General features: G+C 31.9%; 1 protein-coding gene across 1 annotated transcript in view; it reads right to left on the bottom strand.

Annotated features, from left to right (window-relative positions):
* Positions 1-26,075, bottom strand: part of Glut1 (Glucose transporter 1) — a 258,641-nt gene that overhangs the window by 43,889 nt on the left and 188,677 nt on the right. Inside the window, 3 exon segments of the mRNA XM_036359051.2 lie at positions 13,320-13,494; positions 14,859-14,981; positions 18,003-18,161. Of these exon segments, the coding sequence (XP_036214944.2) occupies positions 13,320-13,494; positions 14,859-14,981; positions 18,003-18,144 (440 nt within the window). The 5' untranslated portion in view covers positions 18,145-18,161.

Genomic DNA, 26,075 nt, shown 5'->3' with positions numbered 1-26,075 from the left:
CCTTTGACAAAGTATATATTTGAAAATGGCAGCCATCATTAAATCGACATTCTTATATGCGATTATTGTAATATCGCGAAAAATTTCAAAGCCGATAAGAGAATGGCTTGTATAAGATGAGCAGCGTTTTCAGTTTTCATAGTTTTTAAGTCGATAGATAATAATAAAGGAAAGTATTAAATCTGACTCCCTATTGGACATTTTAAGCAGTATCTGAAATAAAATTAAACATATGAATATTTCCAGAGGTTGAAGGAATTACTGAGGAGCCTTGAGTTAAGCGCTCAATATTGATTTCGTAAAGCTAATATTTTCGGAAAGTTTTTCATAGATTTTTTATATAGTTAAATTTGGCGAAAATTGTAGATTGTATTACGAGTAAATATTTAGTGAAAATTCCAGCAATTCGTTGGCTTGCTTCTCATTTTCATAAAATTAATTTATTCACTTTTCTTACAATGAGAAGGACATTGGTTAGTATGAAAAGTAATTACAGCTATGTTGAGGTAGACTACATATAACATATGTCTCCATTTGATTTTGCTCTTCGAGCTAAATGCAAACAAAACTAACGAGGTAACTGCCTAGCGCAGCTTTAAATATTCGCTATTTCAGAAAGCATTTCCTAATAACTGCACAATATTAGCTTCCGTAATAAGTTTGTAATATTACAATATTCTTCAAAAGTAAAGCGATAATATCAAAATATCGTGTACACGTTTTTAAATTGCAAATATGTTTCACTTTTTATACCACATTACATAATATTATAAGGAGATTTTTAAAACATATACTCGTATATGGTAGAGTATTTATATATAGTAGGGTTTCCGTTATTTATCAAGTTATTTTTTTTTTGCAGACATCTACCCGATGCTTTGGTTTTTGCCCGAAAAAATATTATTAAATTTTAACAAGCTCTTTATTTTTAATTGAAACCGTGGTATGTTGTTTTCGCCATGTATTTAGCATGGATTTTTTTTGAAAAAAATTTTCCAAAGTGATATTTTAATACAACATTTTTCGTTGAATAATAAAGGTTGTATAGGATTTTTTATATAAAAACATTCTTTTAGAAGTTATATGCTGTTTAAATCATATCATACATCAAGCATTTAAACTGAAGGTACACCGCTGCGTATGTGTGGCGTTTATTCAAGCGAATTTTTTTTTTTGGAAATTTAACGAGCCTAACTTTTATACGCATTTTGTTTTATCTATTTGTTGTTTGAGTTAATTTGTTTTTATTGTTGGAGACATTTTTTTTGTTTGAGTTAATTTTTATTTATTTTTTATTTTACATTTTCTTGCTTAAAATTTTCTTCATAATCAGATTACCTAAACAAGAACACATTTGAAAGCATCGTCGACAGTTCAACATTTGCTTTGATTCCCACGGCAGATTAGCAGATTACTTTCTTTTTCGAAGTTACAAAGCACGCGTTAGAAAAAAAATCTAAACTTCAGCTACGCACTTTTTGAATCACTTAATTGATCTGAGACATTTCTTAATTAACAAAATTCAAGTATTCAAGTTTGGATTGGTGGTAAGTGGAGGTTACAGGGAATAAGTACGGTCCAACCAATTGGCATTTATGACATTCACCAACATCAATTGCTTCGAATTACACATTAACGGTATTTACTTTTTTACATATTTTTTGCTTTGACGCGAATTGGACATTGAAAGAAAAAAAAAATGTTTGCCATTGAGAAAAAAAAGTATATTGCTACGTAAAGTATTTGGTTAATTGTCAAGTCAATATTTGCATTTGAAAGTATTAATTTTTGTACAAATTTTCGCTTGTTTTTTAATGAAATTAAAAATCAATATTTGATTAGTTAAAATAAATATAAATAATTATATGCGCTGTGGCAACACGAATATAACGGGCAAGTATACAACTGAGGCGGCAATGTTAGACAATGGAACGGAAAAAATGAACGCACAAACTAACAAACGAACAAACAAACGAGTAATTTATATTTAAAAATATTTTTAAAATGTTTTTTTTTTTAATTTTAACTGAATTTTAAAATTTTTTTGTTTGTTTTTTTTTTATGGTGAAAGGCCATTTTATGCCAATTAGTTGAATATATAATTTACAAACGACTCAATAAGTATATTGATACGTTGTTTTTGTCTTTTTTTTTAATTTTAAATAAATTTCAAAATAAATAGTTATTTTTTGATCGAAATTTCATAATTTTGAATAGGCCATTGAATGGGATGACGCACAAATGTAACGGTACAAGTATAAGCACGATTCAGATGAAGGAGGGCATGAGGAAATGGTAGCAAGAGTACAAATCGTATGCTTATGTGGTGGAAATGGATGTGGTGGCATGGAGCACAAATATGCTGGTACATAGTGGGAGTTAGAAAATGCATTACTTGTTGTTTTTTTTATTTATAATAAACATTAATATTTTTTTTGATATTTTATTTTTTGCTGACTGATGTGTATATAATTTACATATATGTCGTGTGGTGGGTTTGTATTCTGTGGTGTGAAATTGTTTTTGCACGAAAGTGGCGCTGCGTTGGTGTTGTTCATAGCTAAAGAGTTGGATTAACACACACATATGTTTTTTTTCCAGCTGTATACATATAATACATAAATACAGTGTTGTGAAAAAGCTAAAAATACATAATGCAACAACAAACACACACAAGCATATTATCGATATAAATATATTAATGCGTTTTAATAAGAATAACATGCAGCAAGTTGTTGCTTTCATAGTAGATATACATATACAAGTGTTTTTAATGAATATAGATGTGTATTAGGGTGGTACTTTAGAATGGGAAATTTTTTTGAAAGTAATTTTCATAACTCTGAACTTCACCGACACCGATCTGAGAAAAAAAAATTTTATTTGAATTAGGGTAGTCCTTAAAATCAGGAAAAAATTTTTACAACAGGTTTCATAAACCTAAAGCAAATCGACACTGCTGTAGTTGGCGATATGACATATGAAATTATTTACTGATCGAAGATGAAGATTAGGGTGCAGTCAACGTTCTCTATGCATACTAAATAAAATGTATGGTATATTGATAAGACTTATTTAACAAGTCAAAAAAAGACAAAAATTGTCGTGCTACAAAAAAAATTGCACATTTAACTATTCACAAACACCCTATTATCCACACACGCCATGTAAATAATTGAAGTAAAGTAAATGTGTGTGTGTATGCACGTTATTATCAGCTTTATGTACAATTGCTCTTAATGCTGTTGCTAATGAACACTGACAGTGTTGCATTAATTTTTTTATTTTTCTTTCACGTTACTCAACGCTACAACGCTTTATTTGCTGTTGTAAGTAACTTCCATGCTATTCTATTGGTCATTTCGTTATTGTTGTTTTAATGTAATGATAATAAACTGCGCTTTTTTATTCCGCTTTGACCATTTGTCGGTTATTTGCTGGTGTGTGTTGTGTTTTTGTGGTTGATTTCATTGTTTTTGTTGTTGGTTTGTCTTTGGCAGTCTAACCACAATAAATGAACGTCTGCTTTGAAGTGACGTTAATGCGAAATAAACACGCACTTTGAGAAACTAAGCAAATAAATGCTTTTTTATTTTGCTAAATGCACAACAGGTTATATGGGCGTGGCGTAGCACCAGCTTAAAAACGCTAAAGATGTGGATTAGAACTACATATATACCATATATACAATACTACCATAGCACTTGGTGTCCACATTGTGGCATTAGAAATGCAAATGTGCTTTTAGAATGAGGAATTTAGCTGAACCTGTTTGGTTATATGTAAGCACTCATTATAAAAGATATACTATACTATATAAATATATAATTAACATTTTTTCAAGGTCAATAAACATTTTCTTGTTCTTCTTTAAGCTTTGAAATCGTTGCATTTTTATATTCGTGTGTATTCGAAAATGTATCAAGAAAAAAGAGGGCTCTCATAATTTTTACGATTGTTTTCATTTCTAATAAATATAAAATTGTATAAATTTTTTTCTTTAAAAAACTATTTAATATATACCAACAAAGAAAGATTTCATAAAAACTTTTTTAGTATTAAAGTGTACTACATAGTTAAGAAAGATGTGGATAAGACCCTTGATCTCATTATGTCTACGCTTTAAAAGAATATGAAATTTGTTTTGAAATCAGTCAACTTCATTCAATTTGTTCGGAAATTATATCGATGCTTTAGGCAAAAGCTATGCCAAATTTATAATGTCAAATAAAAAGGTTTTCCATACAAAAGCTTGATTTTGATCAGTCGCCTTGTGTGACAGCTAAAGAAATCGTATTGCGGTGATTGCTTTACATATGGAAGTGTGAAAAAAATGCAAGTGAAATTTAGTAATTGTAGTTGACCACAGAAAGAGCAGGGGTCGTTCTTGTGTGGTTCGAACCAATGCAGCCATAAAAACTGTTCATAAACGCAATCGCATAAATCTCCTTAGAAAAGCGAAAATTATGTCAAGCGGAATAGATATATCAACCAAACCTATTCAAGATAATCTCCGCATGAAAGCCTACCGTCGGTCAACTGGTCATATTTTGACAACGCGCTTGAAACAAATTAGGCTCCACACTTACAAGCTGCTTCTTCAGTGGCACTCTGTCAAAATCCACGAAAGTAGCCTGTAGTATTTAAGTAGTCTTTAACAAACAAAATGACAAAATCTACGCAAAAACTTCCAAAATTAAAAAATGTTATTCTAAGAGAGCTCACAGTTCAGTTGCTGTAACGGTTTGGTTCTCATAAAAGCGTTACATCTTTCCATTTCTGTGAAAAAGTGGTTTAAGTGGGGATAAAATTGTATCAACAGGATGTCTTAGAAGGTGTGGCGAAGAGGTTGAGCTATGCTATCTTCGATAAAGACCATTGGATCTTCCAATAAGACTCTACTCCAGCACATAAGACACAAGGCTGGAAAACATGATCTGTCAAATACCACACAGAAATTTTTAGAGTTTCGAAAAGTCTTTGGTCGAGCAGCGTCTTCAATACCAATAGAAATTGTGCATGCTACTATTGATCAAGGTACGCATCGTTTGAGGGCTTGTTGGAAAGCAAAAGGTGACCATTTTGAATAAAAATTTCTAAAACACTCATTTAATATATGCATTATTAAATAAAATCAATTTTATTAAAAAAAGTATTACGGTTGCATTTTTATAACGTCCTGAAGTTGTAACAGAACTTATGGCAGGACTAAAATATTTTTAAATAGGGGGTTCTTGAAGTTGTCAGTCTTAATACAGTTGGATTTTTATGAGCGATAGATTTTGTGTTCTAGATATATATACTTGTATATAAAGTTTTTGAAATTTTTACAGTTTTTGTTTTTTGTTATACTTAGTGGGGCTATAAACTATGCCTTAATTTTAGTGTTATTACAACTCATCTAAATCTGAATTAGATAAGTTAGTTTCAAAGATAAATTACAACAGGCAGTTATAAAAAGAAATATATTACACGTATTACAATCTGAGTTTTTCGAAGAATGATGACCTGATATAGAGAAAATCTGCAAAACGTAAGGCCATATAACTAAGCAAAAAAGGTGTTTTCTAAGGCATTTGGTAGGAAAACATTTTAGTCAATTCGAAAGTACTTTCGAAGAGAGTGTGTGCGCTCTTCGTTTAATTTCTATTGCAATATGAGCTAATAAAATCTACGCCTAAAATATTTTTCACTCTCGACTCTAGCGCAAGGAATTATTATATACTCTTTTTCTTGCTTACAGTCAACAAAGACTCTAAAAATAAGTGGTAAAAGAGAACAAATATCTATAGACTTTAATTTCTTTAAAAAAATATATAATAATAATATATATTTACAATGAAGTGGTGCAGTGAGTGCATGTTCGTCGCATTCAAGGTTATGAAAAACTATTTTTTATTTTTTATAAATAATATATATAAAGAGAGGAAAATTTGAGAGATATTTTTTTCCAAGCAGGCAACCAAAACTATATATCGGAAAGCAAAAGTACAATAGTTGACTAGGTGCATGAGAGAGAAAGAGAGACGTAAATAGTGGAAAAAGTTTATTACTTGCAAAATATATATGTATTTTCAAATCTTAAATTTTAAGTGAAGGAGAAAAAAGTAATTTCAAAATTGTTAAAAATTGATTCATACTCATTGAGTGGCGTTAGAACCATTCCACTTTGTGTTTGTTATGTGAGAGAGTAGATAGTTGATGTACAAATATGTAGTAAACGGTACAGATGTAAGTATGTATATATAAATATGGCGAGAATACAACAATACAAATATGTTTAAACACATGGAATTGGAACAAATACGAATAGTGATCGGTTTAATGAAACAGTGAATTAAAGGCATAAATACAACGGTGTACAATAACAATTGAAATAAAAGTATTTTGTGAATGGTGAAAAAAAAATATTAAATGACAATTGGAATATTTAAGCTAGACAAAAACGTACAAAAAAGTTGGCAAAGCAACTGAATGATTTTTGGTGAGTAAATTTTTACAATTGTTGCATGATTTTTCAAGTGATGCGCTCAAGTTGGTGGTAAAAAAAAATATTAATTCGTTAGTAATTAAAATACTAACCAAATAAGTACAACATTTTTTAGAATTAAATAATTAAATTAGAATAAAAATATTTTTATATTTTTAATTTAGGTGGCACTGTTTTTTACCGGTTTATCGAAAGCTTAAAGCTAACTACAACTCAAGAAGCTCTGTGAAAAGCGTCATTTGCTCACAGTCTATATGGTCGCATTTTTGAATTTATATGGTATTCGCAATAAAAATTATTGGTTCTGTTCGCCTAGCAACGAATACATTTTTCTGGGTCTATGTTAAACAGAGTTCTTCGCTAGCAAAGTCATACTGATTTCAGAATCGGACAAGACTTAATTCTTGAAGAGTTTAAGATCGGTCAAAATCTTAATAATATTGAAAAATCTTCGTTTGAAGAATAATTTTATAAAAAGAGAATTAGGAATACTAAAAGAACTTTTAACTGATTGATAGAATATTAAACTATTCAAAAGTATATTGGACTAAGAGATATTAAAAATTCTTTTAATTATCTTAAAAATACAATTATATCTTTCTCTGGGAACTAGAGCGTTTTGAAGTATAATCTTTTGTAAATTCAAAAGAATCTAGCAAAGTAAGCTTCCACGCTAGACAGTTTGCAATTTATGTCAAAAAAATACCTCCTAAATTACACGTTTAACATCCTACATCTCATACAATACACATAAGTTGATTGTTGTTTTATAAAAGTAGATATTAGACTCAACATTTTACCAAAACTTTTTCCTAAAGACTCTAATTTTAAAAGACATGTGAAAAAACTGTTGCGAATAAAGAGTTCGAGTTGTTTCGTTAAATTCGAATTATTTCATCAAACTCGATTTGTGTCTTTAATTCTGAATTCGCAATCAAACTCTAGTTGTCCAGACAGACTCAAATGGTCTCGCTAAACTTGAGTTGTCTCACTAGCTAGAATTGTTCGTTAAACTCAAGTTGTTAATTAAACCCGAGTTATCTCGTTGAACTTAAGAATTCTTAACAAACTCTTATTGTGTCAACAAACACGAGTTGCCTGGTTAAACTCAAGTTATTTCGTTAAATTCGAATTGTCAGGTAAAACTCAAGTTAGTCCATTAATTTTTTATCATCCTTGAGTTGTTTTGCTTCTACTACTAATAATTCGACCATTTCTAGGTGGAAAGTAGGATCGTAACTATTCAGATTTGATCCGGACTTATTAAACATGTATTCCGCATGCAAAAAGTCTTCATATGATATTAAGTACTTACACCTATCTCCTTAACTCTACTTACGTACTACTCCAGAAAGTTTTTGCTTTTAGACGACATTAGGGAGATATCTAATTTTTGTCACTAAATAACCTCCAAATAATCTTCAATATTAATCGCAACGCCTCTGTTTTAATTATTTTAAGATAAATATCTTCTGTAACTCCTACAAATGGGAACTTTTGTGATTTTCGATTAAAAATTTTATTATCAGCTGAATCATCAGCAGAAAAATATTATTTATATAATTTTTGATTACGACTCTACCGCTCTTTATGCCATCATCCCAATAATTTATAGTTGCGAAAGTTTTATTTCGATTTTCTACAGCTGCGAATTTCACGAGTCTAAAGTTCCACCGGAATGCAGGTTTTTACTAATTTTCTGCGCCGGTGATGCCACTTATATAAACATTTTGCCTCTACTTGTATATAATCACTTGCCCGAGCACATCACACTAAAATAATTATATAATATATGTATGTGGGTAATAATATAAAAAATTAGAACCAATACTTACTTACAAAAAACAAAATACAACAAAAGCATTTTGCTTATAAGCAATATTAAATATTTTTCATTATTTTACGCAAATTTGTACAAAAATTAAAAACCAACACTCAGGTGATAAAGACAACACTTCTCGAAATAATAGAAATACCATACATGTTAATTGTCGTTAGATTATAGGAGTATATCAAAAATAAAGGCAAGTATTTATATTAAAAAAATATTTATACCTGGGTGGCATTGTGTCCATCATCATTTTGTTGCTTTGACAGGAGGGTGACACTTGCGAGGAGGAGAAGAGTACTACCGAAACAATGCTGCTAGTTAATTACGCTAAGTCTTACGTTTACGCTTAGGATTATGTTATGAGTATTGGGTTAAAACGTTTTTAGGAGCTACGTTGATGTGCTTACAACTTATTTTGGTTTTCGGTTGACTAGTGTTAATACTTGATTTGTTTTTGTTTTTTTGGTAGTTTTTTTTTAACTTTTTAGCCAATTGCTTAAAATTCCGTTAGCTTATGCGTTTTGCTACAAATATCCGTTGAAGTTTTGGTTTTTTGATCTAAAATTTAGATGATTTAGTATTTCAAATAAAGCTGCTGGAATATGCTGTTGTGTTTCGTTTCTGTTTCTGTTTCTGTTTTAACTTTTTTCTTTTATTGATTTCAATTTACAACTTTTCCTTGTTTATTTTTCGCCACTTGTTGTTGGTGAATGTCTTTGTTGCCTGATGGCGGACCGTGTAGCGCCTTTTCGGCTTCGGCTTTAGCTGGCCAAAACAATAACAACAACACGCTACAGAATTGTGACAAACTTTAACTGAACAGACTACTCTTCACTGCGAGTGTGTTAATGTACCGTTAAGTCGCCGTTTTCAAAGCACTCCTCACTCAGTGTTCTTTTCGCGGCCTTGTTTTTGTTTAATTTTTACTTCGTATTTACCGTTTTTCTTTTTACTGTTCTGTTCTGTTATACTATTTATAATTGTTAATACTAATTTGAATGCTGGCAATGATAATTGTAATTGACATATTGAGGGTGCACTTAAATTAACATAATCTGTTCAGTTAATGCTCAATTCTGTGGCCGTGACGACGTTATACCGTTGTTGAGATGGGTGGGGGTGGGTCACAAACAAGCAAGTCGTGGACAAATTGTTGGACGAGCGTGTTATATACGGTTATATTTAAATATGCGTTAAATAGAGAGAGGAAGAGATGAAAAGCACACGATGAATGGAGGAAGAGAAAAAAAAATAACTGTATTATAATGATTGCATTTTAATTATCAACGTGACGCGTCAGTTAGTATTGGTGAATTGAATATAGTCAAGTGTAAAAAATACACATTTCCATAACTACCATAAAAAGGAGCAAAAAAATCGAATATATTTATGTATGAGGCATGAAGAAAAGATAAATCGTATGCAAGAATAAAAATCATAAATAGTGATGAAAGCAAAACCAAAAAAAAAAATAATACTAGAAAACAGTAAATAAAGAGATTACAAAATACATTTATAAAAATAATGATTACTAAAATAACCGTAATGATATGGTTTATATTGGAATTAAGCAAAGTGCAAGCTTCTGGTGTTTACTTAACACCATTAAAGCTAAAAATTCTAACACCTTCAATAATACTAATACTGATTTTTGAATTAAAAATTCATATTTACGATCTCAACTTCATACACAATTTTTATATAAATTTAAATAAACGCACTAGAGTAGCTACAAGTGTTTAAGTCACGACAGAGCTTAATAGCGTTTTTACCTCAGAACGCTTCATAATTCATTTATAATATATGTGTATGCCATATTTAATGCAACTTTTTGCAAGTGAGGGGCACTTCATCTATCAAAAAAGAAGGGAAAAGTTTCCGTACCTATAAATAGATAATGTCTTTGCTTTAATTGATCACCTGTTTTTACTTCTGCAAGCTCTAAAAATTCATAAAAAATATTTAAGTCTTATCCAATGCCACTCATACCTGTTCACTTATCACATATTTTGCTAGAGAAAGTTTTCTAGCCCTACAGTTAAATAAAAATAGTCTGATTTCTTTTTCTGGATTTTATCATCGAATAGGCTCGAATTATATATTGCGAATTGCATGTTATTTTAAAGATTTCATATAAAATTGTTCTTTTGATTTCTTTCATAATATCTGACGCCCCAAAACATCTGCTGAAATTCTTTATCTTATGTAAATCATCGTTTTCATACCTATGGAGACCTATGAGAGCGGCTCAGAGATATGAAATAAAATAATGAGTGGGGGAATCTATTGCAATTTGTAATCTGGAGTAACTATATTTGTAGCATATATAGTGCTATTGAGCTCTCTATGTTACATCAGTGTCCAAGGGAAATAATGAAGCCGCTCTCTGTACTCATTTTATGTTCCATAATGGATAAAGCACTCGTACTCATACTAGTTGAACTTAATTTGACATTAAACCAAAACATGATATTATTAACTCTCGAAACTAATTCCAACATTTTTTTTTAAAGTGGTATTAAGAAAAAAAATTATTTTTGTGACAGCCAAATTGTTCGACCACCTAATTGGCGCGTGTCAACTTTGTCGTTGCCAAACTAATCACGACAATGCTATCAAATTTTAATCAGTGGCGCAAATATTTCGCAAATCGCTGTGCAAAATGCAAATAATGCCAAGCCATTTGGATATATCACGAACTTTTTTGAAAAATGCATTTATTTTTGTATTTGTTTTTACTTTTTTTCATTTATCCAAATAAAACTAAAATATTTATTAGTTTATTTGGGTTGCACCATAAATAACCAAATAATGGCACATTTGTTTTCGGCCACTTTGTTGGTGGTAGTGTGTATGTTTGTGTTTGTGCGCTCGGCTATCGAAATTGGCTGGTCGCATAAATTAATTACAAAGCAAATAATTTGCAATACAAATGCCAGCAATACGTAATACATACGTACATGCTTACGTCACGCACAAATTGCACTCGCTTCACATATACGCTCATGTGTGTGCGTGGCTGTGTGGTGCGCGTAATTTGTATTTGGCAATGGCCAAATGCAGTTAAGTAATTGCATTTGCATTTCGGTTGTGTGAAAATAAATTACAACAACAAATGCTTATCAACTGGCAACGCTGACTGCTCAAATCCAATAAATTCCACTTTAAATTATTGGTACGTAGATAATTCGCTTTTAATTATTAAATACTTTAAGTGCTAAAGAGTACTTGTTCAATTAGAAATGCTCTGCTAAGCTTTCAACGGTTATTTAATGCTCGCATGCCCTGAATGATTGAAACACCGATTTGATTGGCTGATGAAGCACACGGTTGCAATTTATGTGCGCGACATGGAGTACACATTTCAGTCAAGTAGGGAAGTATTTTGCCGGTATTTTTACCTCACTGTTTGGAAACTTAAAGAGTTGTCTGCTATAAATATGATCGAAAGAGCTCAACAACTTATTTTAAAGTTAAGTAGCAACATCAAATCTCAATTTATTGTGTTGAATTCGGAAGCACAAGAAACTCAAAATAGTAAAATTCACCGGCCTGAGTTAAATCAACTCTTTAAACCCACTGTTAAAAATAGGGAATTTGATATAGAATTCCCCTCTTAGCAGCATCTCATTTGCTTAGTAACTGAAAATCAGCTGATGTTACAAATTCGAGCAAATACCCTAAGGGTAAAGGTAACAGATCGCATACGTTTGGAAAATACTGACTAAGAACTTAATGCGCCACTTAAGTGAGATTTTTTTTGACGTTGGGCTCGAAAATGAATGACAGAATGTAAATGTTCGAACTAAGTGTTCCAAGTTCTAACGTTGTGAGTATTTTTTTGATATTTTTCTCAAATTAAATGAGTGACAAGGCAAAAAAAAATTGACCAATACTGACGTAGTGCTCCAAGCATCAACCCGAAGTAAATTTTTTTTGAGATAACACTTGACGACAATCTTAACGCAAAAATACCGAAGTATAGCAAAAAATCCGAATATATAAAGAATAATAGGTTAGGTTAAGAGCTCGATCCTAACAGGGCGTCTCACTTGGTCAGCTTAAAATAATGGTCCGTTGTGGTACTTAAAACTCCTATTATAAGACCCTCACAAATCGACAAAGCGCTTTGAGCCTATCACAAAGTTGTTGTTTAAGGTCCCGGTGTTGTCGAAAAAGGTACCAATTGCAAATTACTTATGAAGCAGTCGAAACATTTCAGTATAATGCTGGCAGAAGTTGTTTGAAAATGTAGTGATTTTTTATGCTGCAAAAAACCTTAGTATTTACTATGTATTAAGTGGCGAGAGCGAAATTTGCTTGTATAATTCTCGAATAGTGCCGGTTGAAAACTACGCGACGATTTCCTGAAATACCCGAAAGTCTTAGATAAAGAAAAATTAAAAACATTCCAGCTTTAGTTTTTAAGATTTAAAATTTTTTTTTTTGGGTTAGAAAACGCTAACTATTGTTTTTAGTAATCTTTTCTAAGGTTAATTTTCATTCAACGCTACTCTACCTCTATATTTTTTCTCACTTAACTCAAGCTAAACTTCGCTGACTTCACTCGTCATGAACAATTGGCACAGCTTGGCATTAAGGAAGAGTTGATTCCAAGTGATCTTGAAGCTATACCGCCTATGTGTAGATCGATCGCAAATATTGTAAGGGCTAACCTAAAGAAAAGCTTGTGTATTGTTCCAATACAAACTCACAAACTTTTTATAAATAAATAAATAAAAAATTAAAAACAAAAGATAATAAACAATTAATACTTATTTACAGTCGCGTTGACACGACGAAAAATACAATAAACGAAATGCATGTGAGATGAAAGCTGTTGATGAATTGCTGTTAGATATATAGACGTGAACGGCAAAAATACACATGAATGTTATGTGAACGTAAGTAAATGCGAGTATAAATAATGTGAGAATGCGAGTGAGACTAAATGTGATGGCAAATACAAAGGTGAGGAGATTTCATTTGTGTACGTACTCGAGAAGCAGTTGGCGCAGTGTTGCTTCGTCTTCGCCATGACATCTCAGTCGTGATTCACGATTTTCATTGCGCTCGCTGTTGTTGCCGTGTCGTGTGCGTTTTGGCGCGTAACTGAAGGAATGACGATAAAAGCGGCCACCATTATTTACGTTGCCACCACGATGGTGTGCGTCTGTGAATGGAAGACGTAAAGTTACAGATAAAGTCGATGCGCCTATAACACTTAGTAAATTGTATATATAATATATATGTGTGTTTGATCGTAGGTGTGAAAATGTATTGAATCAAATGTGGAAATAATGATGCTGCATCTGTGTGTGAGAATAAGTGTAAGTAGATAAGATGGTTGAGTATGGCAATTAGTTTAATGAAAACTCATTAGTTAATAGACGTATTTTTATAACTATGAGAGTGTATGAATGTTTGAGATACGTTCTTTTATAGATGATGATATAGTATATATCAAAAGGGTATTGTGGGGTTCACTATGCAAATATTTATTTGAGAATAAATTTTCAAAAGAAAGGTAAATACAGTGACTTAGCTTTAGTAATATTTAAAAATTTCATTAAAACGTATTAATATAGTATTAAAGTTTAATTTTTTAAATAAATCTGTAAACATTTTTATTTTTAATACTTTTGAGGTGCAACTTCCTTAGACTCCGTATTAAACTAGTACACTGAGACCAAAATAGTGAAAGTCGAATCAATTTAAACAGCTTTTCAAAATGATTTGGTGTTAAATGGAAAAAAGAAGAGAGGAACGGAAGACGGTTAAAGTCTACCTATTTAAAAAATTGTATTTGTACATTTTTTATAAGAAACACTCCAATTTGAGTTTCATATTTAAAAGAGTTTTGGAATGGATGTTTGAAATATTTTTGGCAAGGGTTGCCACATTTTTTAAATTTAAATTTAATTAAACTTTCACATTATACGAAAACAATTTAAAATTTTTATGCATTGCTCGAAGTAGAAGTTTTAGATCTGACCGCTGCGAAACGTTAACGGGTTGCCACCTTTTCAAAAATTATATCTCTACGAAATTTTTTAAGAAAAAAAACCTCAATATCAATTTTAAAATAATTTAGGAAATGCAATTGAAAATATATTTAGCAAGGGTTGCCACTTTTTTCAGTTTATGTTCAGCTATATTTTTTAAATATATGTATGAAGAAATGTGATGGAACTAACAACAAAAGAAGGTTAAAGGGTTGCAAATTATATTTTTGTAGAGAATTTGAATACGAAATTGAGCAATGTGAGCATATAGTGTATATTATATAAGGGATTTTAAGAATGACTTTGAAAATATTTTTGTACAGGGTTGTCACTTTTTTCCAATTTCCAGTTTTTTGATTTAACGAGATTTTTCCAATACCAAATGCTTATAAATTTCAAATTTGCATATCAATTTAGCCCAATCTTTAATAATTAACAACAAAGTAATAAATATTTTTTGCATAGTGTATACCCTTAATATATATGTATAAATTATATATATAAAATAATTTGTCGTCACAAATTTACTCACCTTCTGGTCGCAGGCGTACTGGCGGTGAGGTCAGCTTGAGTGTAGTTGTTGTTCTTGTTGCAGGCGGGGTCTTACGTCGACCACCAAAAACATAATCGTAAGAGTCTTCGCTCAAATTGGACACTATATACGAATGCGAATGTGCGAAATATATACATACATACAAAAAATTTGTAACGCATGTTTTCATATCAAAAGAGCCAACGAACAGAAGAACTCACAAAATAATGCGTTCAAAGCAAACAAAGAAAGAAAAAATTAAAAATATTTTTTTAAAAATAAAATTTTTATTAAATTAATATGAACTGCATTTATACTCACTCTACGAAAACATAATCAACGATAAAGCCACACGACAATAAATTAATATTTTTTTGGAAAATAAATATTGTTTATACATTTTTGTTTTGATTTTTTTTGTTGTTGTTTGTGTAACACAAATATTTGACATAATTGTAGTTGTAGTTTTCATAAATTTAGCGTTAAAATTTATTTATATAAATATAATATGTGTATTTGTATTAAGTATTTTTTTATTTTCATTTTATTCGTTTTTTTTTAATTGTTGTAGTATAACCAACGCGTAGAAAAACACAGAAAAGAAATAGAGAACGAGTAATTTGATTTGTGATTAGCATTTCGGAAGCTTGTTAGCAAATAATAGTTTTTTTTTTCTTTTTTCTTTACTTATACTTGTATAACAGACATGTTTGTTCAAACGTTTTTGATATGTATGCGGTAAATTTATCAAGATGTGAGGAAATACATATAGATTTGGTGAACCCATAAAGTAAAGCACAAAAACTCTTACAACTTCATATGTTTTTAGCGAATGCGCAAGCATTAAACGATTATGAAGTGAACAAAATACACAAACAAAATTTTCAAAGCTCAAAAAACGGTAAGCAAATGCGCTCTTGAGGCAGCTGCTTTCAAAAATATTTCAAGTCAAAAACAATGAAAAGTGATTTTTTGTAACACAAAGATACAAGATTGTGCATTTTATATATATTTTTTTTACTGAAAAAAACAAGCAAGCATAATTTTTTTTCATTTGTTGATATTCCATGACATTCAATGACACTGAAAATTGTATGGAAATCACTTTAAAATATCTAAAAGGCGATAGATGCGTATGTGGTATGCCAGACTGCAGATACGCTTATGTTCGTTTGTGTTAAATATAAAATGTGTATGTTAAATTGTGTGTATTGAAAAATAGGCTTCCCGGGCGTATACGCAATATAAAGTCTTATAGTTGGACAGCCCGGGCGTATACGCAACTTCAGGTGTATTGTGTGATAGTGATACGTGGAAGTGTTAAGCAGCTAGTTATAACTAAATAGGAAAACGTCATACATAATATACTCTATAATTTTAAGTTATTATTTACGTTTTTTTTTTTGATACATGGAACCTTAATATTTTAGGTTTTATTTCTGAACACTTTCGCGTTTTTTATTTGTTAGTGTAGTACGCTTTTAATATAGCAACTAGTTTGTAATCATAAAATACGCCAAAAAAGACAAAATTAAAAAACCATGGCGCTATTTTATATAAATGTTAAGTAAACTAACGATTGGGTGAAAAGTAATATAATGTATAGTATTTGCTTCCTTTGTCTTTCAGTTTTAGTTTAGTTTAAATTTTTATCTCTCGCTAATTTTCAACAGAAATTGTATACTAAAACCCATAAAGACCGCCAGTTTGATATTAAAATATTTTCTCTTTAAGCTTTTTTCTGATAATGGTTACAGTGATTTTTGAATAGAAAGAAAAGGGCTTCCGAAAAAGTTTTCAACATGGAATTCCGCAAAAACGCTGAGATTTTTGCCATTTGAAAACTTTTCCCATTTCTAATATGTGACAATTAGCCACTGCTTTAAAATAACTTTTTCTGAGTTAAGATTGACGTCAAATCTATGTCGCAAGTACCTTAAAATATATTTGCTTGCCCAATTCCCCAGTTTTTTTTATGCCTTAATTATATTTTTGTATAAGTTTTTGGAAGGTAAAAAATGTTTGATTTTTATTCTCAATTATGAGACCTTTTAGCTTTTGAGCGGCAGCTTGGGAAGACTAAATTATCAGTTGGAAACAGCCAGAACATTCATTAGATAGACGTGGTTGCATTTTGAAAAATTTTCTTAAATCAGATGCCCTTGAGATAACTAAGCTGATTTCACCCAAAAATGAGAGAGGCTTGGGCCATTGCCACTTTGTAAACCAGCTTCGAGTTTGAAGATATCAAGAAACAGTTGTTTAGTTTTTCTAAATATTGACAAGAAATGGAAAAGGAACACTTATTATGAGGTAAAAATGAAAATTTTATTTGTCAATACCCAGTTCTAACTACAAAGTAGACTCTCACTAGTTCTAATCTCAGTATGTAAAAGCTCGTCTCGTCTGTAAACTAAAAATGAAATCCTTTGGAACAAATAACGATCTAGGAACACAGAAATTTTTATCGATAATTTTCAACTTTTTTTCTTCTAAGGAAATTAATACTTTCTATTGAAATAAAAAAAATTAAATATGACAGTTACATAGTAACAGTGGCGTCAATTAGTATATAACTAAATATCGTATTTAGAGCAGCCAATAAATGCAATTTTTGGTATATGTATATAAGTATGTGTATCGAATGATATGTTCAAGTATATATAAGCAACAATATAAACACATTATTACATTATATAACACCAATTAGCGAAGGTATATAAAAACAACTAAAAAGTATCAAATGAAACTACACGATTACATGACCTCTAAAGAAATTCTTGAAGAAGGCAACTAAAGCAAAAAATTTTATATTCATTCAAGAAGCTAGAAAAAAAGGGGTAACAAACATATGTATTAGCCAGAACTAAACAAAAACAACGCTAACAAAAATAGTTGAGCAAAAAAGCTTTAAAAACTTCAAAAGCAAAACAAAATTACGAAAAATTAGAAAAACAAATATGCATAAAAAAGGAGTTCTACCAAAAAAGGGATTATGCAAAAAACAACAAGAAATTTTCACATTAAAAATCAAGAATACACAGAAAATTGCATAGCATGCCCAAATATCCAAGCAGGACGTTTTAGATGATGGACATTGGTGCTGAGTGATTTAGATTTAGTTGCATCAAATATTTATCACACCTGGAAAAACCGTTAGCGGTTGAAGCACTTGTGTTGAACGCAGTGGCGGTGGCAGCGGCGGCAATTGTCCGAATGGATCCTGGCCGTTCGAAATGGAAGACGATGGTGGTGAGATCATCGATATATCACCGCTAGTCGCCATTTCATAATTGCGGCCAGCTGAAAGAAATCATGGAGAGAGCAAAGAAGTTACGAAAGTTCTATATAAATGTGTGCATTAACATTTATTGTTACAGTTATGAACTCAGGAGTCAGAATTGTTAAAAAAATAAACGCAATAAAAACAGATTTTAAGAATTTAATTGGGAAAATTAAAAAATAATTAAGTAGGAGTAAGTAAAAAATTGTTAAGCACACGTTACTCAATACATCCCAGCGTCATTTATTTTATAAATGCAGAAAGAGCGTAACGGAGACTTTTAAAAAAGTTGAAAATCCTTTGAAAAATAAGAATATATGAAATGGATAGTTGCAGGCTACTGAAGGGAGAACGTTTTAACTGTTACTAACATTTTATAGCAAACGAAAGGGTTGTTCTTAAATATAAAAAAAAAACAAATTTTACGTCGAGCTCTTCAACCTGAATCGATGCTGCTAAATATTGCAAAGATATTGCATATAAATTTCTTTTCAGCGGTTAATGCATATCTCACGTAATTTAAAGGAACACCCTAATAAATACAATGTCTGCTCAGCTTTATGTTAACCACTTTTTCTACTGAAAATTTCCAGTTACTAAAAAATATCAAGAAGTCGACCTGTATAATGTATGGGTTACATTCTAATAGAGCATAATCATAACGGTTCTTAATAACTGATGATTTAAGCATAACATAACTGCTTAAATCATCATCACATTTGAGTGGCTTGTCACAGCTGGCATCCTTTTAGACATTGCTCATGGCTTAAGCTCTTTTTAAAGACACTTTCCATACTTAATGAATCGCTTGACTTGCGCTACCAAGCAAAAAATTGTAATTTCATCAATTCGTACTTTCGACTGTTACCGCTACCCCAGCTGTCAATCTGTCTTTTCTTGCGGCATTTGTTACCTGCGGGTCATTAGGTCGCGTCATGCACGTTTACACTGCGCATTTTCGAAAGGGATAAAATCGTTTTAGATGATTTTGATTTGAAATGAACTTGAAGCCATAAAAAGCCCATTAGTGACATGGCAAATACTCCATGCTATGGACGTTTACAACAACAATAACAGAGTATACAAATGTATGCAAATATTTGCGAGCGATTACGCGTTCGACTACAAATACATACACCAGCATGTGTATGTGTGCGCGTGTTCCAATAACATTTGGCGGAAGTACTAAGTTATGCAGTTAAGCACATGCGTAGCTTTTTATGGGAGCAGAGCAAGCTTGCTTGTGTGTGTGTCTTCATCGTTGCTATTGCCGTTGCCGTCAGCTGAACTGTTGGTAATCGCAGCACCACTTTTCCACAACATTAACGCAAATTGCAAAGGATAAAAATTCAAAATCTCCCATTGAATTTGAATTTGAATTCCACGCATCGCTTTGCTTCGCGCACACATGCACACATGCACTTATTTTTTCAGTGAAAAAAGCGCTTATCGATTAGGGGGCAGGCAGGAGGGCCCATTGAATGCACCAAAATTTAAAAAAGCTGTACGCATATGGTTTCGAATACAAATGGGAATTGCTTTGGCGAAAAACGCCAAGTTTGTGCGCACATTAGGGTGGATTTGAATATGTAATTTTAAAACTGTTAGGTTAGGTAGAATAAAGGCGATACATAATATATGTAACTATGTCATCCTTCGCCGATATTTTACTTAACGAGACTTTAGTAGGCTTGCAAATTATGCCAAAAAACTGAAATTAAGGATATATATTTTTGATGGCTTCTGTCGAACACCTACATAACCATTTCTGCTGCCGTTTGCTAGAAGTGGAGCCTCCTGCTAGGGACATCAAGAGGTATTTCCTTGATTATGTCGCCGACAACGAACAGTACGCCGATCAGACTACGGACGCAAAAACTTCAGGACACCAACTAACCGCCATTCATAGTGGAGCCGACTTCCTCCCAGTGATTGGCGTACTTGGAGGCAAACTACCAGATAAAGAGCTCGAGTTTCCTCGCTTATTTAGAGGGACCCTTGCACAACTTTGTTCTCCATACCGTGGCATATTAAGCCGACCTCATCGAAACAGCGCGTTTTCTAGGCCAACCGTTAGATGACCTTGCCACCCAATCGGGAATAAGATAACCGCTACAACAGCAATAACAACAACATATGAATCGATTTCGCTTATATACAGTACGATTATGAATGAAAATGTGCTCTTTCATTTGCTAATACTAATTTTTACAAAAAAAACTGTTTGTAAGAAAACCAGGTTGGTTGAAAAGTTAGTTGATCTCATCAAGAAATAGCACTAGCTCCAAATTTTTTTTCTCAAGTTGGTCTCTGTCATAAGAACAGATGCAAAGTTACAAGTCATTCTGTTAATTAATTCTTTGTTTACAAGCCATTTGAAGTTAACGTGTCAGAGTACTTTTTTAATATGGAAAATGGATTCTTTCTTTTGAAAGGTTTAAAAGCAAAGGCTTTTTATAAAAAATTATTACAATAGAAGTGTATAAATAGTTCTCACCTTCAAAATAAACCGTTGAATTGTGGGCTGGTGAATTTAAACGGGGTCGTACTAGGCCATAGGCATCTTAGACGAACGAGTACTTCAGTTTTTACATGGAGAATTACATATGAAAAGCTGTTTGAAAATTTGGTGCCGCACACGTTTACAATTCAACAAAAACTGGATCGAAAACAAATTTTTCAGCATAACTTGGAGCGTTCTAAGCAGAATAAAACCGATTTCTGGCGTCGTTTTATAACTATGGATGAGATTTAGATCTACCAACATTATCCTAAATTGAAACAAGAATGCTTACAGTGGACTGCAGCTGGGTATTCAGCTCCAAAGCAGATAAAGTCACAACGATCAGCAAAGAAAGTTATGGCATCAACTTTTTGGGATGCAAAAGGAATTTTGTTGATTGATTATCTGCAGAGAGATAAAACCATCATGTCTGCTGTACATCAATACAATGCACTTGCTTACAAAGGTGTTTTAGCAATAAAAACATTGCTTTAGCATCCACCGTATTCACTAAATTTGGCTCCCAATGACTACTACTTCTTCAGAAACCTGAAACAATTTCTAAGTGGGAAACGTTTTTCGTCGAATGCAGAAGCTATTACAGCCCTAGATGGGTATTTTGCAGAGCTTCTTCAACACGTATTATATATTATTTAATGAAGAACCATATGCAAAAAGGAAAACACTTTTAATTACTTAACCACTTAGTGGCATTATAAAAAAATCTACTTTAGTGATAGAAAATTAACAATAAAGTCATTTTAATGAAATTAACTTCCACTACATCGATAAAAGTTCTTAAGGGGCGCACCTAGTGTGATAGCCTAAAAAACGTCGATTTTTGGAAATAAAAAAAAGACTGTATAGATTGTTTTGAAATTTTAACTCTACATTTATATATATTTCAAGATTATTTTTTGAGTTATACGTGATGTCCGACTTCGCTAAATGTCCTCCACTGCTACAGTTATTCCGGCCTTCTCCGCAGATGAAACTTAAAAATCAATTCGCTACTAGAAGATATTGTCAATACAACGACTTGCGATCGAAAATTTAAAAAAAAAATCAAAAATTGACAATTGACGGCATTTAAAAAAAAAATTGAATTTTATCCCAAATTTTGGTTGATTTTGGCCTGCAGAAAAAAATTTCATGTTGATAAGATCATTTGTCTTCGAGTTATCACTGCAGCAAATTCGAAAAATGCTGTTTTGAGAGAAATTTGTTTAAAGATAAATTGATAAAGCTGATTGAACTAAGTGGACATCATTAGCAATCATCAATCAAAAAAATTCACCAAAATCATCAATCAGAAAAATTCAAAATTCCTTATGGTTGTAAAATCGTATATAAATAGAATGACAATCGCGTTTATTTTGACGTTCTGACTGTCAGTAAATTTGACTTAATGTAACTGCACATAATAAAACTGCTGCCGTAAAGGCCAAATGTCTTTAGAAAACATATAGGTAAATTCAAATCATTATCGCTTAGAGCTAAAATATGTGACATTATTTCGCGCTTCGCAAAGCATTCCGATCTGTTTTTGATTTCTGTCACTATTTCACTGTGAAAAAGTTTACTGTCATAATGACAGAGTTATGACAAGTCTGTGCCATACTCGTATATATCAAATAATCATCTTTTACAGGATAGGTAGGGTCTTTCGACACACCTCGGCCTTTGGTATGCCTATTTTGATTTCTTTTACAAAAGAGTTACAATTATTGTAATATCTATATGTAAGATGATTAAATAAAATTTATTGTATTTTATAGTCAAATGTAATATTATTGCTAATATTAAACTACATGTATTTAATAAAACCACAGAACAAAATATATTAAACAGTTCCAAGGAGCAACTTTGGCACAAATGTTTTAGATAAAAAACCTTTCATGTACATACATATATGTACGTAGTATATATGGTTAGAGGCAATTGTGTATGAAGTCTGCTCTCTCCCTATAAAAGCCATTAATTAAAATCGCAAAAAAATTGCAATAAAAACAAATTCTATTGCAATATCCATGCATTAGCGGTCATACAGATTGGCGGTTGCGTCGGTTAAAGCAAATCAAATGTGTGGCCTGGAGAAGAGAGTAGAGCGCGTACACTAAACCGAAGCAGGTGAAGTTGATAGTGCCAAAAAGCAGGTCACGTTGGTCTATTGGCACATTTGCAGCACATATCGAGTATATACTCGTATAAGTGTGTGTTTAACGAACGATTGGCATGTGTACGATTCACAAATTTATCCCAGCCAATATATAAATGCGTGTGCGCGTGTCTGTGTTTCAGGCTTGTAATTTATGTTAGAAGCACTCCGTTTGGTTTTCATATCATTTCTGAATTCAAACCCATTTCACCCATGAAAGGGTTCACGCTAACTGTATATATCCAACGGTCATATAATATAAACTGTATATTTTGATATTTTTCGCATTTTTTTCTTATAATTTTTTCAGCTCGTTTTGCATTCGCTAGAAATCACAAAAATGCAAAGCATTCACTCGCCCGTTTTGGCGCTAAATTTGCGAGTGCTAGCATAAAAATCACGCAAAAAAGAAATGTAACGCACAAAATAAACCAGGGCACACTGGCTGACGCAAATATGCACACACATACACACATACATACGAGCGTACCAATATATGCGAACATGAATACTTGTGGCGAAAAGCACTCAATCACTCCCACCGGACGTTGAGCGCCAGCCATGTGCGCTCACATATGTATCTTTCCATATACATGTGTGTGTGTGTGTTAAATGACTGTCGGTTCGGTGTGGTCTTCAAAACACGTTTATGCCACATTTAACTTAAAAATTATTGGTTTGTGGCAACGACCTCATTGTTATTGCAACGGCACCTTTCGTTTCAATTTACACTTTGCGATGCTACATGGTGTATGAGTTATTTTTTAAGTATTTTAATGTTTTTGGCAACATGTTAAAATATTCAACGACGTGTGCATTAAAATATTCCGTTAAACTGTGTTATAAATACTTAAGTTGTTAATCACATTTTTAAATCAGCGTGGATAGACAAAAAAACAATAAAGAGTGGTAGATAGTAAAGTTCATCATACGCCCTGTATAAAATGGTAACGAGTGTGTTCGAAGTAAATATGAAAACGAAATTTTTATGTAATCTGTAAATTATAAAAATTTGGACAAACAAAAAAATTTTTTTTTTAACATCTAGAAGCGGCCCACTCAGTTTTAAAGTAACGTTCGAGTTATATTTTTTTTGGACAAGGAAAAATTATTTTTGCTTTAAACTGTTTACATTTATATAAAAATTACCGAATTTGACGGTTTTGACTCAAAATTTATTTTAACGCATAAGGAAAGCATGTTGTCGTGTTACACTTTTTCTTAAAACTCCAATAATGACCACATACAATTGTTTTTAGTTGATAACTTTTAATTGGTCAGAAAGAGGACTGGACCGCCTCTATAAGGTAAACAAATTTTTTTTTTGTATAATCTACAGATTTTACCCTCAGACTAACCAAAAAAAAAAAAAATATTTTCGCTCCACCCTAATGTATATGCATAAAAATACGACAGAAGCTCCCAAGAGCATCCTCAGTGCATCGACCAAATTTATTCCGGTTGATGATTTCCAAAAACTAAACGTTTATAAACACAAGAAAAAACGGGTGTTACAAACTTTTTGGCAAATTTAATATACCTTGTTTAGGGTATAAATATTCAAAGTCTGACTTTTAACCAAAGTGACTCTTAGGGTTTTCTTGTATTAAGGTGATGTGTAAATATTTCCCGAAGATTTAAATGGTCAATAAAAAATACTAATAGTCATTTTGGGATGTCTACTAATAGCAATTGGTTTTGCGCAATTAACCTAAAAGCTCTCACTAATAAATTCTATTCTACAAAATTGTCTTCCTATAAATTTAGCTTTTAACAAATATGGAATATTCACTCCGAGGAAGGTGCATATGTTGTGCCGAATGAAGTCATGAGATGAGAATATGTTCACTAAAGTCGAATACTTGTATTAACACGAACGGGGATTGTTTTGTTGGTTATTGCTGTGTTTGCCACTATCCATTTTTCGAGACATTACTGTTGTGCTGTTAAAACCAACATTTTATGTATGGTATATTTTCTTGTAAGGCCCAAACGCGTGTCCTTATAAAAGTATGCACAATTTCTTGATTAGTGCTTAGTCTCTGAACGGTAATGTCAAGACTCTGAGAATATTTCAGAAATTGGTGAATGTTTCTAAAAATTCATTAACAGAATATATCGAAATAAAGGTGTCACATTAAAAAATGGAGTATTGTTTTCGTTCTCTAACTAATAATCATAATCGCCCAGCAGAGTTGGTAATTCGTGAAACCATATATCGCTTTCACACCACGTTTACTATAGTGGATAATGCGCATTATCAGAGACGTTGTGGAGCAGAAAATCGACGAAGACCCGAATGAGTCCAACCGCCATCGCGCGGAATAATCGGAGCTGCGCCCATCCACTTTCTGGAAGATTTTGTGGAAGAATCCTGGTTTGCGTGCTTACAAAATTCAGTTCGTGCACAAATTAAATCATCATCCAGCCAAACATATTGGTCAATCTGAAAGTGCTAGTGTTAAAATTCGGAGAGAATATTTTTGTTTTATAATGACAGCATGCTCTTGTGCAAAAAAATGGGTAAAATCATTGACCCGATTTTACCCATTTTTTTGCACCTCGCTTAGCCCCCATGTACCTAATATAAATATTTTCGAACTTCCGGGTGCCTTTCTAATGCATCTATTGGTCAATATGTAAGATATCTTAATGAAATACCTACTTTTAATTAAAATATGTACGAAAATTTAATATATCAGTTTACCGTAAGAGAGTAAAAAAAGTTCGGTTACACCCCAACTTAGCTCTTCATTACTTGTTTTATTTTAAATCTCTTTTGTGGCACCATTTTTTAGCGGATTTCACTACCGGGATGTAATCCATCATGAATATTTTGAGTGTTAAAGGGTCAAAGGATACTAAAGGTACATTTCAACATAACTGACCTTTAATTGTAAGGTAAGCGGGTACACCGATAGGACAGTGACCTATTAGAACGCGTACAACTAGGGAAAGTGTAACTTTTTCCACACAACGACTTAATTTTAAGCGATCAGTTTTACAGAAGCTATATGCTATAGTAATCCGATCTCGGTAAATCTGACAAAAAAATATTGCATGAATTATTGTTCAAGGCAACGGTACAATCTTCGAATAAATTATTCAAATCGAATTACTATAGCATAAAGCTGCCATATAAACTAACCGATAAAAATCATGTCTTTGCATGGTAGCTTTTTTTTTTGTGGAGGATATTATGGCTGCAGTGCAACCGAAGTTAACATTATTTCTTTTTTGACTCAATCTCTCAAAATAAATTAATTCGGTCCA

Source organism: Bactrocera oleae, chromosome 6, assembly GCF_042242935.1.
Source record: "Bactrocera oleae isolate idBacOlea1 chromosome 6, idBacOlea1, whole genome shotgun sequence".
Taxonomy (NCBI): Eukaryota; Metazoa; Arthropoda; class Insecta; order Diptera; family Tephritidae; genus Bactrocera; species Bactrocera oleae.
This window is presented reverse-complemented; position numbering and strand designations above follow the sequence as displayed.